At 43.8% G+C, this 17,283-nt stretch overlaps 7 protein-coding genes across 7 annotated transcripts; 5 read left to right on the plus strand and 2 right to left on the minus strand.

Annotated features, from left to right (window-relative positions):
• Nucleotides 1-16: 16 nt before the first annotated feature.
• On the minus strand, nucleotides 17-573 carry O0I10_006697 (uncharacterized protein; the record flags this gene model as incomplete). Its single annotated transcript, XM_058486722.1, has 2 exons — nucleotides 17-98; nucleotides 155-573. The coding sequence occupies 2 exons, from the start codon at nucleotides 571-573 to the stop codon at nucleotides 17-19; spliced, it is 501 nt and encodes a 166-aa protein (XP_058342544.1).
• A 709-nt stretch (nucleotides 574-1,282) lies between these two features.
• Nucleotides 1,283-2,281, plus strand: O0I10_006698 (uncharacterized protein; the record flags this gene model as incomplete). Its single annotated transcript, XM_058486723.1, has 5 exons — nucleotides 1,283-1,432; nucleotides 1,494-1,703; nucleotides 1,781-1,924; nucleotides 1,989-2,207; nucleotides 2,267-2,281. The coding sequence occupies 5 exons, from the start codon at nucleotides 1,283-1,285 to the stop codon at nucleotides 2,279-2,281; spliced, it is 738 nt and encodes a 245-aa protein (XP_058342545.1).
• A 180-nt stretch (nucleotides 2,282-2,461) lies between these two features.
• On the plus strand, nucleotides 2,462-4,170 carry O0I10_006699 (uncharacterized protein; the record flags this gene model as incomplete). The annotated part of the gene is made up of 5 exons (XM_058486724.1): nucleotides 2,462-2,861; nucleotides 2,928-3,014; nucleotides 3,078-3,513; nucleotides 3,570-3,665; nucleotides 3,711-4,170. 5 exons carry the CDS (start codon nucleotides 2,462-2,464, stop codon nucleotides 4,168-4,170), a joined length of 1,479 nt encoding a protein of 492 aa, XP_058342546.1.
• A 3,444-nt stretch (nucleotides 4,171-7,614) lies between these two features.
• Nucleotides 7,615-9,658, plus strand: O0I10_006700 (uncharacterized protein; the record flags this gene model as incomplete). The annotated part of the gene is made up of 2 exons (XM_058486725.1): nucleotides 7,615-8,326; nucleotides 8,385-9,658. The coding sequence occupies 2 exons, from the start codon at nucleotides 7,615-7,617 to the stop codon at nucleotides 9,656-9,658; spliced, it is 1,986 nt and encodes a 661-aa protein (XP_058342547.1).
• Nucleotides 9,659-9,785: 127 nt separating this feature from the next.
• On the minus strand, nucleotides 9,786-11,678 carry O0I10_006701 (uncharacterized protein; the record flags this gene model as incomplete). Its single annotated transcript, XM_058486726.1, has 3 exons — nucleotides 9,786-11,041; nucleotides 11,099-11,493; nucleotides 11,554-11,678. The coding sequence occupies 3 exons, from the start codon at nucleotides 11,676-11,678 to the stop codon at nucleotides 9,786-9,788; spliced, it is 1,776 nt and encodes a 591-aa protein (XP_058342548.1).
• Nucleotides 11,679-12,336: 658 nt separating this feature from the next.
• On the plus strand, nucleotides 12,337-14,036 carry O0I10_006702 (uncharacterized protein; the record flags this gene model as incomplete). Its single annotated transcript, XM_058486727.1, has 2 exons — nucleotides 12,337-12,631; nucleotides 12,694-14,036. The coding sequence occupies 2 exons, from the start codon at nucleotides 12,337-12,339 to the stop codon at nucleotides 14,034-14,036; spliced, it is 1,638 nt and encodes a 545-aa protein (XP_058342549.1).
• A 535-nt stretch (nucleotides 14,037-14,571) lies between these two features.
• Nucleotides 14,572-15,731, plus strand: O0I10_006703 (uncharacterized protein; the record flags this gene model as incomplete). Its single annotated transcript, XM_058486728.1, has 2 exons — nucleotides 14,572-14,974; nucleotides 15,025-15,731. The coding sequence occupies 2 exons, from the start codon at nucleotides 14,572-14,574 to the stop codon at nucleotides 15,729-15,731; spliced, it is 1,110 nt and encodes a 369-aa protein (XP_058342550.1).
• Nucleotides 15,732-17,283: the final 1,552 nt, after the last annotated feature.

The raw sequence follows: 17,283 nt of genomic DNA on the forward strand, positions 1-17,283 counted from the left end.
AAAAACTGTAGCTCCATTAAGCTGTCGGAAGATGTCTTTGATGAGAGGAAGTGGATGACGATCCGGGCTGACAAGTAGTTTGTTGATATGCCGTGGGTCTAAGCATGGACGCTTGTCTGTGTAGTTGCCAAATAGATCTTTCTTAGGTGCTAACGTGAGAGGACTATTCCACATAGTGTGAGGTGGTGCTTCTTCAACAATACCATCGCTTAACCACTGTTGTACCTGTTCTTTGATCGTGTCTTGGTATACGATGGGTAGCGTGTATTGTCTTCGATGCGAGACTACGCCCTCTTCCGTGTCAAGGTGTATAACCGATTCAGGTACGGTGCAGAATGAACGTGGTGGAATCAAAGCATTGCGATCGACTGTTGGCTGAACAATGTCAAAGAAAGCGTTACGTTGTGAGGAAGAGCCTGCTGGGGACTCGTTTGGTAGGGGTACGTCATTTATCTTTTCACTGGTGTTGGGTGGTTGCTTTTCCCACGCTACGGCAAGACCTGTGATACCAATTCCAAGCTTAGGCATGAGGTCAAGGCCAATGGTCACCGGTGCATTCCCTGATAATTCCATAACTAAGAAATCATGTTGACGTTGTTTGCCATCGTATGTAATGTGTATATTTTGTGCAAGACCATATAAAGTAGCTTCAGAACCACTTTGTGCTAAGGATGTTGTAGTGCATTTCGGGATTCAGTGCATATCGCGATATGCCCTAGTGCATTTCAGGATTCCGAAATGCACTAGGGCATTTCAGTCCTCAGTGCAGATACCGAAACGCCCTAGGGCATTTTAGGATACATACACCAGCTACTTTTCCATACATGTTACGCATCACGTGGATGAATAAAGAAGTAGTAATAATGCGTACCACGTGAATAAGTCACCGAAACACGGATATTGTCATACCATACCATATCATGAGAACAACCTTACATGATGAAATCTTAGTCATCGTGCCAGTAAAAGTAGTATCATGTGATGAGAACAACCTTACATAATAAAATCTTTGTCATCTTACCAGTAAAAGTAATATCATCTGATGAGAACAACCTTACATAACAAAATCTTTGTCATCGTATCCCGAATAGGATAATTCATGTTACGTTAGGCTAGTAATAGTAGTCATCATATGATTATCGTGATGCGTAAGCATGTAAACCATGTAAGTGGTATATTATACTTTACATAATACGATTTCGGCGTTTAGCTATAAATATCGGCTGATGGCATAAGCGATTGCAACATCGTATTCAAGCTTCCTTTCTTTGCCATATTCAAAATGAACAGCGATACTACTGAGTGCTCGTGGCTGTCAAGAAACAAGTTTCAAGAGCTCCTTGAGCACTACCGGTCATTGGCATCACCTACACGACGAACGAAGGTCTTTATTAATCAGGAGATGTATAATGACATCAAAGGCGTATTGGAGGTATGCTTACCATCAATCGTCCGCTATCGAATTGTGCTAACCATTGCTTGCCTTGGTTAAGGATTCCCGTTACTCTCATCAGCGTGGGAACCGATTTGGTCCCTGGGTGCGAGAACGTTTCAAGCTAACCGTTTTTGCGAATGGTATTACTATCGTTACTCTTCTTCGTGATGAAACAAAGATGATTGCAGTCGAGGAGCAATTGTACAATACAGTCACTCGTGCACATGAAGATTGCAGTCATGGTGGTAGGGATGCAACTTTGCATAAGGTATGATGGTTGGGACTTATTTCTTGGGATAATTGATTATGCCTACAAATGTACCTAACATGTCTACATCTATATAGCTTAAGAACTACATTTATTGCCCAGACAGGTTTGTCCAACTTGTACTTAACCATTGCAGCATTTGTGCAACGACCAATGCGCCCAACGTTACCCAGCGGGCTGCACAAGCAATTCATGCTTCGTCTTTTTTGGAAATTGTTCAGGTATGTCGTAATGCTCAAGTACCAAGGTATCGAATGCTTATCATTCATGTTAATTGTACTATAGATGGATTTGATTGACTATGGTGGAAATGAGACTCCCGATGGCCTACCACGCTATATCCTCCATATCAAGGACCATCGGTCGAAGTTCTCTTGGGCGTATTCTCTTTTGCGAAAGGAATCAAGCGTTGTTGGCAAGAAATTACATGACCTTTTTTGTCTTGTTGGCCCTCCAATCTTTTTACAAAGCGACAACGGCGGCGAGTTTACAGCACAAGCAATGGTAATAGTGACAACGCATGATGTATAATGCATGAGTCGATAACAACATGTTTTTTTTAGAAAGATGAACTCTAATCCAACTGGCCAACCCTTCGCTTTATCAATGGTCGACCACGCCATCCTCAATCGCAAGGCCTGATTGAACGTGGCAATAGAACGCTGGTGCAGAAACTCAACGCCTGGGTTAGCAATCAAAACGCTACCGAGGAAGACCCCAAACATTGGTCTGAAGGTCTAGGGATGGTGGTTTATGCTATGAACACTTCAAGGACCAGAGTTCTCCGTGATACCCCGTATCGCTATTTGTATGGCCAAGATCCTCACCCGGATGATACTGTTAACCAAGAATACATTGACCGGTCCTTAAATGGGCAACATGTGGTGGATGGCGAAGCTGTTGACGCCATCCCTGAAATGGTTGAAGTTTACCAAAGCGGAGAAGGTGATGACGAAAGCCGTTCTCAGGATGTTGCAAATACAATGCTTTCTTCACAAGAAGAGGATACAGAGCCGGAGGATGACGATGGTGGTGATGATGGTAGCCTTGACTCTGGAGAGGATGACGATCATGGTGATGATGGCAATCTTGACTTTGGAGATGATGATGGCAGCATTGGCTTTGGAGACGATGAAGGTGGATCTCATGCATCAAATGGTAAGGGATTAAGTTGCTCATGCTATACTAAATTTCGTTTTTAATTGACACAACCAATTAAACAAGATACCTATTCAAATGCCATTGTTGCCAATACTGCTACAGAACGTCTGCAGGTGGAGGAAGGTCATGGTGTTATTGATGAGACGAGCTGTAAGTCGGTATTATTGTTATGGATACATGCCAAGTGATTTACTAATGACGCCATCAAAACAGCGAACAGTGAATCTGGTGACACCGCAACAGCCCCATTTCTCGAATTGCGTGGTCCCGGCGGCCGTGGATTGATGACCATACCTATTGAAGATGCCGACGGCGTTCGTGGCATCTATGACACCAGCTTTAGATCCAACGTTCGTCATGCCTACCGAATTGGTGTCAATGGTGAACGTGTACCAGTGGAATTGGATGACATTTTGAATAGTGACGATGATCATGGCATTGCACCTCCTTCACCTTTATCATTGTCAAGCACTGAACCATTGGCCCGAAATGAAGAGTTTGATGGCCACGCAAATTCCGAGCACTTTACTAGCAATGATGATCATCAAGATGGTGGCAGCCTTAGTGATGTTTCGATCAATCGCCATAGTGCCATTCGGAATGCAGCAGCAACACACTACAACAACAACGTAGAATCCATTCAACAACAGTAAGTGTACCATTGAAGACCATCATCACCACGTACTCACATTGTGTTATATAAAGGCTACTTGCTAGGCAACCACCAACTCCGCAATATCATGTTGGTGACTACGTGGGAGTGCACATCGACATTCGTGACCGAAGCAAGCGTCACCCAAGGTACCTCCCTTGCATTGTTTATGACGTAGTTGATTTGGAGAATAGCTGTCGTAAGTATAAAGTGCGATGCAAGCATGGCCTGATCCAAACAGCCTACCATGGAAGGGAGCTAAAAGATTTCACGCACCACGAGTTTCATGACTTGGAATCCATTGCAAGGTCACCAATCGACGACAACACGCCAACAATTTCTGTTCGAGAGGCAGCAAGGTTAAGTCGCCAATCGCAAGCACCACCTGTACCTCAAGTATGCAATTGCACCACTGCATGTAAGACCAATCGTTGCCCATGTCGACGCATCAACGCATATTGCAATGATGGTTGCCATCGGGGAACACATTCGGGTTGTACCAATTCCCATGACCGCCACAATGACAATGGCCATAACAAAAGGCGCAAGACACAACGCAAACGCCCAAGTGGTCCTAGACGTATCACACGATCCCATACAACACGGCAAACAAGATCATCAAGACGCCCAGTAGAGCATGTCGCAATACAATGAATGTAGTGCTATCAAGTATTATGGTTACCAGTTTATCATTTTATCATACATAAATATCAGTCCCAATTGTATCCTTGAGTTTTTAAACATGTATGCTTTTCACCTTATTTAACCTTGCGGTGCATACCCTTGCCGGTAAAATGATAACAAAATTACTTGTACGCATCAAAGGAAAACCCAAATGGAAGTCATTTTCAGGAGAGGTTAAAGGTTTTAGATGATCCATGTATTGCAAACAAAAGGAGGTAATGTATTCTGAATATATAGGTGTCACTATCATAAAATGGTAAAGGGGTATATATATGACCAAAATGCCCTAGTGCATTTCGGTATCTGCACTGAGGACTGAAATGCCCTAGTGCATTTCGGAATCCTGAAATGCACTAGGGCATATCGCGATATGCACGGGTCCCGAAATGCACTACAACAAACATACATGCAGCTGCACACTTTGGATGTAAGCGATGATGATGATGATGACATACAACACCAAAAACATGTGCAATCGAGTGGGATCTTTACAATGATCAATGTTTTTATTTTATGCGTGCTTTATGATATAAACTTGTGGGATTACATATAAAAGTGGTTGAGCAGGAAGGATATGGAGGCATAGGATGGCCATTGTGATCGACCAATCAAATACTGTGCTATGTACATGGCTCGCCCGATTATATGAGCAGGCGATTTCTTCTCTGCATGAGGGTCTTGTTCCCCTTTCCGCCACTACAGCCACTCTGACAAGCTGCTTTCTACCAGTGTTCCCATTACGATCGACGGCCTGACAACCAATGTGCGACTCGCTCAATTGACAACCACCGTACACCATTGCGTCGAAAAGCTTGTTCTGTGTACCTTGTTACAAGAGCATCGTCGCTCGTGAATTCCAAACTGCTCAATGTTGCCTGGCATGACGCGAATGCCAAAGTCACTATTGCCACGTTGAGGTCTGTTAGCTACTTGGATGCTTTTGAGATCTGACACCAACCAGCCATTGGTATCTATGATTGAGGACTAAGACGCATGCGATGTTTCGTGGACAAAAAGTCATGGATACTTTGAATATCAGTCTGTTGTCGTTGATGGAGATCAAGGCTACCTTGGGTGGATGGGTTACATACTGCAGCTGTAATGACATGGATAATTAGAAAAACGATCCTTTGCGGTAATCCGAGAAAAGATAATAAACACACACGCGACATCATTCCCCAATCATATATGATACACGTATACACCATCATCATCTTTGTATGACCATTGAAACGAATGCGAAACACTGCATAAAGCGACTCTGCGGTGAGAGCATTGCTTATTTATTGAACGTTGAGGGCATGGGATTTGACGATCACGTGTGCCTTTATATGCTTAGCAATCACCACAATGCATGCATAGACATTCAGTTTGGCCATTGCACCAGTCATAACATTCATCAGCGCTTGTGGTAGTAGATGAGATCACGAGAAGAGCCATGGTAGCAACGATAAGAGTAACAGCACGCATAATGGTAGTTTCTTGACGTGATTAAAGAGGAAGAACCAGTACTTGATGAGATGAGATGAAGAAAGAACAAGATGATGTTCGCCCTATTTATGAAAAACTTGGTGGGAGATCAACGTCAAGAGGCTGCATTAGGGGATCCTCAGGGGGATTACTCGTCTCACCATATGCCAAGAGCACCCCGTGATCGGATGCATGCTGTCAAAAGAGTTGGCATGTTTAGCGCCAATGTCGGCGGAGAGAATGCTTTTGTTGGGAGACAATCGAACATGAAACTCCTTTTCCAACCCCTTAAATGCCACCCACCCCGTGTTCGTTAGCAGAAACGACATGAATTGTCAAATAGAGCTTACTCGAATACTCAATATCTATATTCAATCATCATGAATAAAAAAATATTATGATGATGATGAGATGTCAGTTGTCGTAAATAGAGTTACTTGAACCCGCACAGGAATCCCTGACACCAAAGTAATTGGGGGGTCCAAACGATACAGAATTTTACATCCCCGGTATGGATCGCACCGTAATCATGCATATGCCCTACAAGTAGAAATTTCCATCATCCCTCATGCATGTAAGGAAAAGCAAGAAACAGCCTCGTGCTTGATCACCCTCCCTTGCACCAGAAAAGCCCATGCATGGTATCTATGCAGCTACAAGGGCACTTGTATCTTTTGCAAGCAAGTGAACATTACGCCATATTGCGTTATTTACACAAAGATCAAGAGCCAGGCTATGTTTTCGGATAGGGTCATTATATTTTTCCCAATGATGAATAGTCTTTTGTAGATAGCATGATGAGATCATGTGCATCCATTTTGGGCGTGTTCATTATTGCTCAAGCCCCGCCACACGGCGGCTATTCACTCTGTCCTCCGTACGAGTTGCATACACACCTTGGGTAGGCACAACAAGAGTACACAGGTACACAGGTACCAGTTTACTCATTCCTTGTCTCCATCTAGTACAGCAATTGTAAACAAAAAGTTTTCTGGAATGCGCCACTCGCAATGAGGTTCCGGTTGCCAAGGTGCCGACTTGTCTGAGATACTCTTGAGACACCCTTGAAGGAGAAGAAGCAAGTACCATGATACCCACATGCCATAATTGGTAAGTGAAGTGGGATTGGTGATGATGATGATGATGATGATGGGTGGCCTAACAACGGTACACCTCATCCAAGTGGGCATGCCCGTGCCTGTTTTCTAGCGAGCAAGCCTGTATCTATTTCAAGAAGCGTCAAAAAGGATGTTGTCTTAGTCACTATTGTCAAGGAAGGAAACCAATCATCCACAACCATTAGCCTTTTGGCATTGTGATCCCCCATCGCAGGGTCTCCAAATTATCAGGTGATGGATCGGATGCTTATTGCGAGGATAGTTGTTGTTATGGGACGAAGCTTCATGAATAAATACCCCGTTGTAGCGACTCAAGATGGGTGTTTCATTTAGTGCTTATCAGGATGATGATGATTGTGCAGTTAGCAAGTTGGATTTGGACAAGGGTAGGATGAGTGGTGTAAAAGAGCACGTGTACCTTGCTATCATAGCTGCATGGAATAGCAAGGTTGTTAGGGCGGTGGATAAGCTCAGAAGATGTATAGCTTTGATATGGTTGTTTGTTGTGTGCACGCCGCATTTGGAAAGAGAGTTGCATAATGTTTCGTACCACTTAATGCAGGTTCATCATCAACAAGCATAGTAAAAAGCACCTTTCACAACAGCTAAATGATCACCAACCACCCTTAACGAATACTGTATTTGAATGGTATAGTATGCATCATGCATTTCAAATATATATACAATGGGAAAGGACATCAAAGGGGTCATAGGGAATCATCATCATCAGACGTGGTTACACCAACGCTTTTATTAGAGGAAAACTCGCGGGATGTTTTTTGTAGGCCGCGGCCCTTGCTTCCGACACACACACATACACGCACCCATGAAAGACAGCGCAGCTTCTCCCGATCTATTACAAGACCCGAAAACAATTCGTCTCCATGAATGCAAGAACAGCAAGCAGATTGAAGCAGCCACCGACATTATACAACAAAGCGCATCCCGATTGTACAGCGCTCTTCATGATCGAGCAAAGCTGTTAGCCAACAGTGCCCAGTTTGAAGCCGCGTTACGCGATGCAGCTGCGATGCAGACAATACGACCTACGTCAGCCCTTGGTTACCTTTGTGAAGGTGATGTTTTATGTCAACAAGGTCGCTCTGAAGCTGCTGTTGCCATATACGACAAGGGTCTTGAAGTATCATCATCATCATCCGATCCACACTATCATGACCTGCAGCAGCAACGCATAGCCGCAAAGACCATGAGCAACAAGCGTATCGACTTTATCAGCCAATTGCCTATGGATGTCGTCTCGACCTATATCGTACCAAGATTCATGCCCACCGTATTATCATCCACGGGGTATTGTCCTTATCTCCACGTGTCTGATACTTGGCAGCAACGTATACTCGAACATGGTTTAAGCATTGAGGTGGATTATGAGCTCCGTACATTCCGTGAAGGCCATGAGCAACTGGTTCAATTTGCTCCCTACGTCACGTCGTTGGATCTGATTGTCAGGATGAACAAGCATTTGGTTCATCTTTTTTCACGAGCCAAGTTTTCATCCTTGAAAAAGTTAAAGCTAGGCAGTAAGTATATAGGAATGGATCAAGGAGAATGGGAAACTCAAAAGGGACGTATAAATAGGTGAGACGAACGAATCCCAATTGAGAGGTTTGGCTATGGTAGCGGATACATTGACGCATTTGGATATCGGCTACAATTCATCGCTTCGTTTATGTGATATCATGCGAACCTGCCCCAATTTGACGTTTTTGAAATTCCAAGACGTGAACGCTTTCATGCCGCCGCCGCCATCATCATCAAAGTACCCACGATTGACCCATCTTCGATTACACAGCTGGTCTTCAGAGAGCATTGAAAAGAACAACATAGCCCGTATCTTGAGCCTGTTTCCCAATCTGGTGTCGTTTGAGATTTGGCCTATGCCCGAGGATTCAAGCATCTTGCCTCTTTTATCACAGCAATGCCCACATTTAAGAACGATTTCGTATGGCCGTGAGATGGAAACCGGATTTGATATCCCTAGGGTGGATGTCAAAGAAAAAGGTATTACATTCGCTGGCATGGGTGAAGGCGAGACATTGGATCAAGACGAGTTGATAAAGTTTCTTTTTCAACATCACAAGTCATTGAAGGTATTGGATATGAGTCTGGATATTGCCGCCTATGGTCACAGCGCTTGGGATTTTATGGATGGCAAGTTGGTGGCAGTCAAGCATGACAACCTGGTGGTACCGTTATCCTTGCCAAACTTGCATACGGTGCGTGTAGCAGTGGAAGAGTATTCAGCAGTACCTTGTCTACAGTGGGTTTTGGAGAATGCGCCCCTTCTTGAAACAGTGAGCGTTCCGGAATCAATCTTGATCAGGGATACAGTACGAGGATTGAAGCAACTGAAACACCTGACAACACTCGATATCATTGAGGCATCAGGGTTAGTGGATGATGGTGTTATTGGGCCCCTCTTGCAACATCATGCCGCTTTGGGAGATAAGTCAATGCTCAAGCACATTGAAATCGACTTTGTTACCGCTCAAATCTCCAACATTGCATGGTTACCCTTGGTGTGCGATTTGAAATACCTCAAAAAGCTGGACCTGTCGGCGAATTACTTTACGGCTGATTGGCGACCTTTCTTAAGCAACCTTGGTAAAGGATGTCCCGCATTGGAAGAGTTGACGCTCGGCCATAGCATTACCAATTTCCATGAGGGTCTCATTGCTGCTCTTGATACACATCCAAATCTCAAGACTTTATACATTGGTGCCAGTCGTCTATCCGAACATGAATTACGTCATCTTGGCAACTTCCCTAGACTACAACGTGTTTATCTTTGCTTCCCTGTACCCGATTCAATAGCTAATTATCTACGTCAACATATGGAGGTTATTTATTAAAAGCGTCAACATCACGATAATTGAAGGGTCGGATATAAGCATATATGGGTGACAAAGATAATGGGGTCATCGTAGAGTATTGTCATAGGGAAAGGAGTGCGGTATCATAGGTGTTTAATAAGCCAATTCAAAAGGGTACGGCATCCCTGTTAATAATCATCTCCATGTCTGGTCTTTTTCCCTTGACGCGTCTCATTTCCGAAAGCTGGAACGTCTTTATGCAATAAATCTCAATACACTTGATTTGTGTCAATGTTTCAATGGCATCCCAAAACTTGCCGCCTGTAGGATCCTTTTCTTCAATCTTAAATGCAAAGTGGTTTAGGTGTTCAAGTTGTTTCAATGCATTGACAGCATGTGGTGATGGCATTGTCCGAGAAAAGAGCTTGAGGCATGATAAACGACGACATCCGTTGGCAAGTTGGTCAATAAAGATTTCCATTTGGGTGACGTCCCAATTCAAATACTGGATCATCAAACGATCAAGTTGATTCAAGTGACAAATACTTTCAAGCATCATCTCGACATCTTTCATCTTGCGTGTATATATAATAAGCTGGCTCAAAGAATATGCTCGAGCATGGTAGCGTCTGAAATAGCGTGTGATGGAGGTCATATATGGGAATGGGGAGTAGGAAGTAATGTCCATCCTTAACTTTTGCAGATTGGCTGGTATCCTACCAAGCACAGCAGGATGCTCCTTGATAGTGTCGCATGTTATATACAATTCTTCAAGCAAGGGAGCGTTACGTAACATCCACCATCCTGAACAGCCGAGTAAAAGTTTTGTGAGACGAGGATACACCAAGCTGAACACGTCATAATCATCCTTGTCAAGTCTCATCCCCCAATTCAGCCGCTCAAGTGTTGTATGATGCTTTTTTAATAAGGAAAAGATATCTTTGCAAGTGATGTTTGGCTGTGTAGAACCGCAAATATCGAGATGCGTTATCCCTTGTGCATGTTGTTGCCGTCCTTGATCCAAAAACTTTATCCTGACAGCATTGCTGTAGACACAAATGTAAAGGTACGTGAGAGAGGGAAAAGATTCTGAGACAACGAGTACACATTGAATATCAGCACATGAACGAAGTTCAAGCTTTTGGAGTGCAGGAAAACTCTTGCAAATGAGTGTCACTTCATCACACGTAATAGGTCCCGATACATGGCTGATGGAGAGTGCTGTGAGAGTGGGCCATGTTGTCAATCCGATATAGTCGAAAGTGACATGATAGTATACGGATAGGGTCAAGGAAGTGAGTTTGGGGCAAGCCAATAAGAGGTCGTATAAGGATACATGCAAATGGTCAATAGTAAGATGCCTCAGGTTCCTGCTGAACGATCTCAATGTTGGCAGAAAACGATCCATGGTATCATCCGGCCCTTTTTTTAACAAAGGTTGTTAATCCAAGGCATCACATAAATGAAGCGATCACTTACCATTCACAACAAGCTCTCGTAATGAACAAAGGTTGAGCTCACGTAATAAATCATCCATCCACCATCTGCCGTACCATTCAACGCGTAATGCCTTTGCATACTGAGGAAATTGAACAAGTTGTAAACATCGCTGCGTACGCTCCTCCTCATCAGGCACCCAAAAATGCAATCCTTGGAAACATTGAACAATCCGATCCCGCCATCGTTTCGACACATACAAGTACTCGCATGGACCCCATGAATCGATATAATGATCCATGAACATTGGAATGAGTTTTGAAATAACAATGTCCACTGGAAGTTCACCAACAAAGTCGATCCCTTTACTGTAGCGTTGCATAGCATCATCCTCTTTTTTGGATCTGTTTCTCAATTTGGCGTAATCCAGGATTTTCCTATCAACAACAACATTGAGTGCCTTATTGTCTACCCCATATGCTATCAAATAAAAGTACCTCAAAGTGGGTCGTCGGTTGCCGCCATGCTCGCCATGAAGAGCAGCATCAGGGTTGGCGCGCTTGGCCCATCGGAAGACACCATGCTTAAAGCTTGACATGCTGCATTGCTTGGACTGAGGCATGCGTGTTGTTGAATTGTAGACAAGCTTTGTTGTAAACTGTTGCTTGGCGTGTGTGTGCGTGTGTCTCGTTGCGTGTAAGCAGAATAACGATGCATGGTGCTCAGCTAAAATGAAATTAACCCCCACAGCGGATTGGACTTGCCCATTTTTGGAAACATCCGCCACAACCGTCGCCATGATCATCATCTCAATGATACATGTATTTATGCCACATTGGAGATTATACACAGGGTTGCCATGGAAAATATATACACGCAAAAGCGGATTATTATTTCAAAGCTGGGAAATGCCTACATACGCTACACACATAAAAGTGTGGCGCTATCCCTATATTACCCTTGATTACAAAGGAAAAGCTCAAGCCATCATCATGGAGGTAAACGCATGTCGTGGATTCAACCGAGTTATGGGATGCGTGAGAGAGATGGATGTAGGAAGCAAATGATAATGGTTGCTAGGCAACGCCAGAGTAAAAGAAACCTGATTTTACATCTCGCCCATGTCTCATTTTTGCACAATGTCCCTGAATGAGACCAATGCTTCTTGCGGATGATGATACAGTACCGACCCTTGTGTAACCTTGTGAAACAAAGATCATCCCTTTTTATCTGCACCTATCAAGAGCATTATTACTGTACTTTGGGTGGGCACCTTATTGATGGTCCTGCATGACAACGTAAAGGATCCTATACAAGATACACTATTGGATGCCATGATACCTTGTCCCTATTTGCACGTGTCCCGTTTATGGCGTGATCGGATCATTGAAGCAAGCGGTGGTGCATTGAGTTTTATCATTTTTACGGATCGAGAGGATTATACATACCACCAGCTCAATGAGCTTTCCCAGTATGCAACGTCATTGCGTGTTACCAGATGTTCAACAGGCCAATGGCTACGAGATGTTTTGAGTAATACCGATCTACGTTCCTTAAGAGAGCTTCGTATTGATGGTATGGTTGTCAATGATCAATGATCGTTTTTACGTAAATCTGACGCATTTGGATTCATGTAGCTTTCATCGACTATGATTATACACATATGCGTTTAGCATTGCCCTACATCAGCAGCACGTTGACCCATTTATCGATTTCTCTACCGAATGGATACACACCACCCGTACCCAGTCTATTGGTGATTTGTCCCCATTTGATATCGTTGCAAGTGTTTGAAGCCTACGATATCGATTTACAATCACTCCCAAGGGCAACCTTATTCCCGAATCTGACAACGTTGCGACTGGACTGTACACTGAAACAAATTAGCTGTGACAAGGTGCTAGCAATGTTGCATCGATTTCCATCACTCAAGCATCTTGCACTAAATCCCTGTCCTGATCCACGATCCATCTTTATGATTCAACACCATTGTCCATTGCTGAAATCACTTGAGCTTGGGATATGCGTTGTTGGTACCATTCTTCCGTGTGTTGAGGATGCATCTCAAAGTGACGATCACATGGATGGGAAAGGTCTGCAGCGACTTTATCTTTGTGGTACACAAGCAACCCGGTACTCTTGGAATGATGTGCATGGCTTATTGAATCAACACCACAACACACTTGAGCGAATCGAATTGAATGTCACGATTTCCAAGCATGATGATGATGGTGATGATCCAATCACCAACGTACCTTTTCCTTGCCTCAAGAAGCTCTCTTTGCATCATATGAGTCAATCGGATCCCTGTTTTGGATGGTGGCTTTCTGGATCAGCTCCATGCCTTGAAGAATTGCATTTAACAGCCAACGTCATCATGTCCAATCCTGCTGTACTCGACACCACACCTCCCGAATTAAAAATGCTGGGGATACGACTGGATACCACATACAACTGGAATCGCCATGCAGACTTGAAAGACTATCTTTGTCGTCTTATACAAAAAGCATGTCCATTGGAAACCCTGGTGATTCACTCAAACTGTGCCACATATGACATTACTACTGAAGAGACAGTGAAGGCTGCCGCTGGACTCAATCATTTGCAGCATTTGATCCTTGGATTTTCTCGCGACATGTACGACATGGAGCATTATCTTCAAGTACTCGCCAAACGATGTCGGCATTTAACACGGCTTGAAATCAAATGCAAGAACGTACCAGTGCAATATTCCTTGACATGCCTTTCACAGCTCCCACAGCTTAAGCAACTCACACTTCCCGTTGGCTACGGTGCCACAGCTGAATTTTTCGACCCTCTGTTGGTGTTTTTTCCACAGCTACAGTGTTTGGCATTATACCCTGAAAATGCAGCATTCTCGCTTGACCTCAAACATTTCAAAAAAGAGAGACCGGATGTCAAAGTCATGCTTCTCAAACAATTTGAAAGCTTTTCAACCTTGGCGGGATCTTTATTGTAAACATTGTCACCATGCTATACCATGTATTGTTTGGGATGTTATATACATAGCGTCCTCTAGTACCATGTTTATCCCTATGCATAAGAAAATAAAAAAAAAGCATCCCACGATTATGATTAACAGACCTTTCTTGTAAATAAAGCGTGACACGTAAATGATAAAACGTCATGGAAAGCTCTATGATGCGAAACGCGGCTATTGTTGATATCTATGTAAGGGAGACACCCGTCAAATGAACGATACTGGTCAAGGCGCCTAGTACTAGCAGGGCCATGCAACCCTCTTGTACTGACAAAAGAGTTTAACTCATTGGATCAACGCAGCGACTTGCATACATACCTTGATACAAAAAGAAAAGTTGGATGCACTTCGGTGATACGGGTGTGTGTGTGTGGCACACATGCATGTGTGACAGATATAAACATAAACAAAGAATTACCCCCCCTACTTCCATGGCAACAAAGCAGTGTGCTTATAAAAGTACAGTGGCCTTTCTTTTGTGGTTATTCCTTTTCCTTCACTTTTCCACTCTTGGATGTATCATACAAAACCCAAAGTGCTGCTTAACCAGTGGTGCACAAGAAACGAGCAACTCCTTGACGCCACGTCATTAAAAGAAGATGGCAAAACTCAAGACAAGAAGGCTTTGAAGGACATTGTTCATTTGTCTAGTTTCAAAAAGGACATCCCACCCTTGCAGATTCGACGCAGTAAGCGATATCCAAGATCCAAGGCCTTTGTACAAAGACTTTCTGAAGGCCAAACCGTGCGCGCTGTAAGGGATTACTTTCGACGTTTTCCTATAACCCAAGACTTGAAAAGCCGGGATGCCTACATTATCACGGACGATGTGTATAACGAATGCGTCAAGTTGCAAAGCCAGGCTACACGTCGACACAATAATGAACACGAGTCTGCTAAAGAGTGGGTCATCACAGGTATGTGGTATTTATTTGTTGGATGTATATAGATTTGAATGATAACATAGATGAAGGGAATTTTGGCTACTACAGCGACTTGGATGACAACGAGCATGCTTTATGCATTTCGACAACCTGGCAACAGAGTTCCTTTGCTAGAGCTCGTGGTGTACACCTTGACGCCGCCACCCATGATATCACTGGCAAGAACGTCGTCATGTATACCATCATCACCCAGCATGGCGTCGTTTCCCCATTTGCTTACCTTATCACCAACCTCTCCACTACTTACATGTATCCTGGACCACAAAGGGATTGGAACCATCACCATCGGCTGCAATTTGACGGTGGAAAGACAAATGCGGCTTGCATGGGGCAATCATATCAACATAAAGTCCTGCCTGTGCATGGCATGTATCTCGTGCATGGAATAGCACCCTATCCTGTGTCCGGTCGTCTCCAAGAGATCCGAAAACGCGCAAGAGGAGGACCACCAAAAGGAGTTCTTGGACCCCTCTCCAGAGGCTACATCCCCATGGGTGGGGTCGACACCATGGATACCAACAACTATGTCGAGACTTGGCACAACCAGCTGAAATCAGTGTACTTGAATCGTTATCCCACCCGACGTCTTGATACATTGATACACAAGCTGGTGGAAGAGATCAATGTCGACTTGCAGTATGAGCTGAATAGGCTGTGCAAGAAAGGTCGATACATCTGTGAGCAGCGCAACAAGGCAAAGATTGCTGTAGAAAACATGGCTGGTATGTAAGATAACATGCTGTTGATAGTGACAAGAGTGGGGACCATATCGCTAACTCACGAAGCTGGTAGACGGTGCAAGCCTGATTCATAGCCCTCAAGGAAATAGATTCGTGGTTGTCCTCGTTCCAGATGGAGGGTGATTCGTACACTGTAAGTCAAATAGGGTATGTGTTAATTCTCTTGCTCAATGGAAGTTACCATTACCTAGGTTGTTTGCGAGAAAGATAAGACTACGTGTACGTGTATGCAATACGAGGAGAAAAAGCCGTTGCCATGCAAGCACATTTTCCTGGTGAGCTTTTCATCCCAACATCAAGCCACCGAAAAACTTTTCTCGTTCCCACGCTGCTGCCAGCTCATCATCCACATGCCCAAGAGTTGCTAATGATGGTCCAAGTCAACATGATGTACCTGAAGCTCCAAGCATAGCCGCTACACAAGGGGATGCAACCAAGTTGTCTCTTGGTTTGACCCGTTTGCTGGAAAGAAAGAAAGAAGGCATCAGCTGAAGAATACCAATACGTGTACCAGAAGATTGAAAGGTTGATAAAGCATTATGATGATGCTTCATACGTACCTGGGAATAGTAGACTTAGACGGCAATAAACGTTCTTTTGTGTCATTCATGCAGCTGGTTTATTTTATGCAGCGGGTTAAAAAAGCACGTGCGGATGACTAGAATGTTCTCCGAGGGGATCCCCTGTTGCACGCTTACATAATGATCGTTGTCTCCCTTTTTGAATGAGAATGCTAAAAAGAGATATTACATAATCACGATGACGATGAGCGGCCCTACTTTGTTGCTTTGCTTTTCTCTATAAACTTTTGGTTTTCCCCCGTCCGATCATCACCCTACATTTGGACCCTCCCTCCCCCGACTCATAATGTTCATAATGAACATGGCGACCTTTATTAGAACAAAGTTGATCAGCATGTCCGAAAGCATCATGTGGCCAAGTTTCGGGCTTGGTATCGGCAATCTCGGGAGCATGCTACTTGTTTTCCATTTAATCGTCGTCTTTCTCATCTTGGGACGCGCCGCATTTTTAATGTTGATAATGAAGCCTACGACTTTTAAATGAATTAAGTTGATCAACATGTCCCAGCGAACCTGCTTACCCAGTTTCATGTTCGAAATGGGGAACCCAAGGATAATACATACTATTTCGATAAATCATGAATCCGGCGCTGACCTCCGTTTCCAACTTACATAGTAAACCCGCATTGCACCCTCCCATTCCAATTTTTCAAATGAAACATGATGTCTTTTTTAGATCAACGTGCTCAGCATGACCAAGAGCATCTTGTGTGAAGGTTTCAGGTTCGAGAGGGGTAATCTCAATATCAGGATTGATGCACAGTGTTCATGCATCTATACAAGAGGTGTCCAACCCATTTAATTTCCGCTTCTTCTACTTCAGCTTCTTCCCTCTTCCTCCCCTTCTCAACTGTTGGCCCATTCAAGTATACAACTACCACCTGCGAACGATTGTCCGCTTCAACCCATCATGTCAATCCTACAACTCTCTTGATCCGATTGTCTTTGACTGAATGGCAAG

The sequence above is a fragment of the Lichtheimia ornata genome (genome assembly GCF_029851405.1).
Source record: "Lichtheimia ornata isolate CBS 291.66 chromosome Unknown scaffold00030, whole genome shotgun sequence".
Lineage (NCBI taxonomy): Eukaryota > Fungi > Mucoromycota > Mucoromycetes > Mucorales > Lichtheimiaceae > Lichtheimia > Lichtheimia ornata.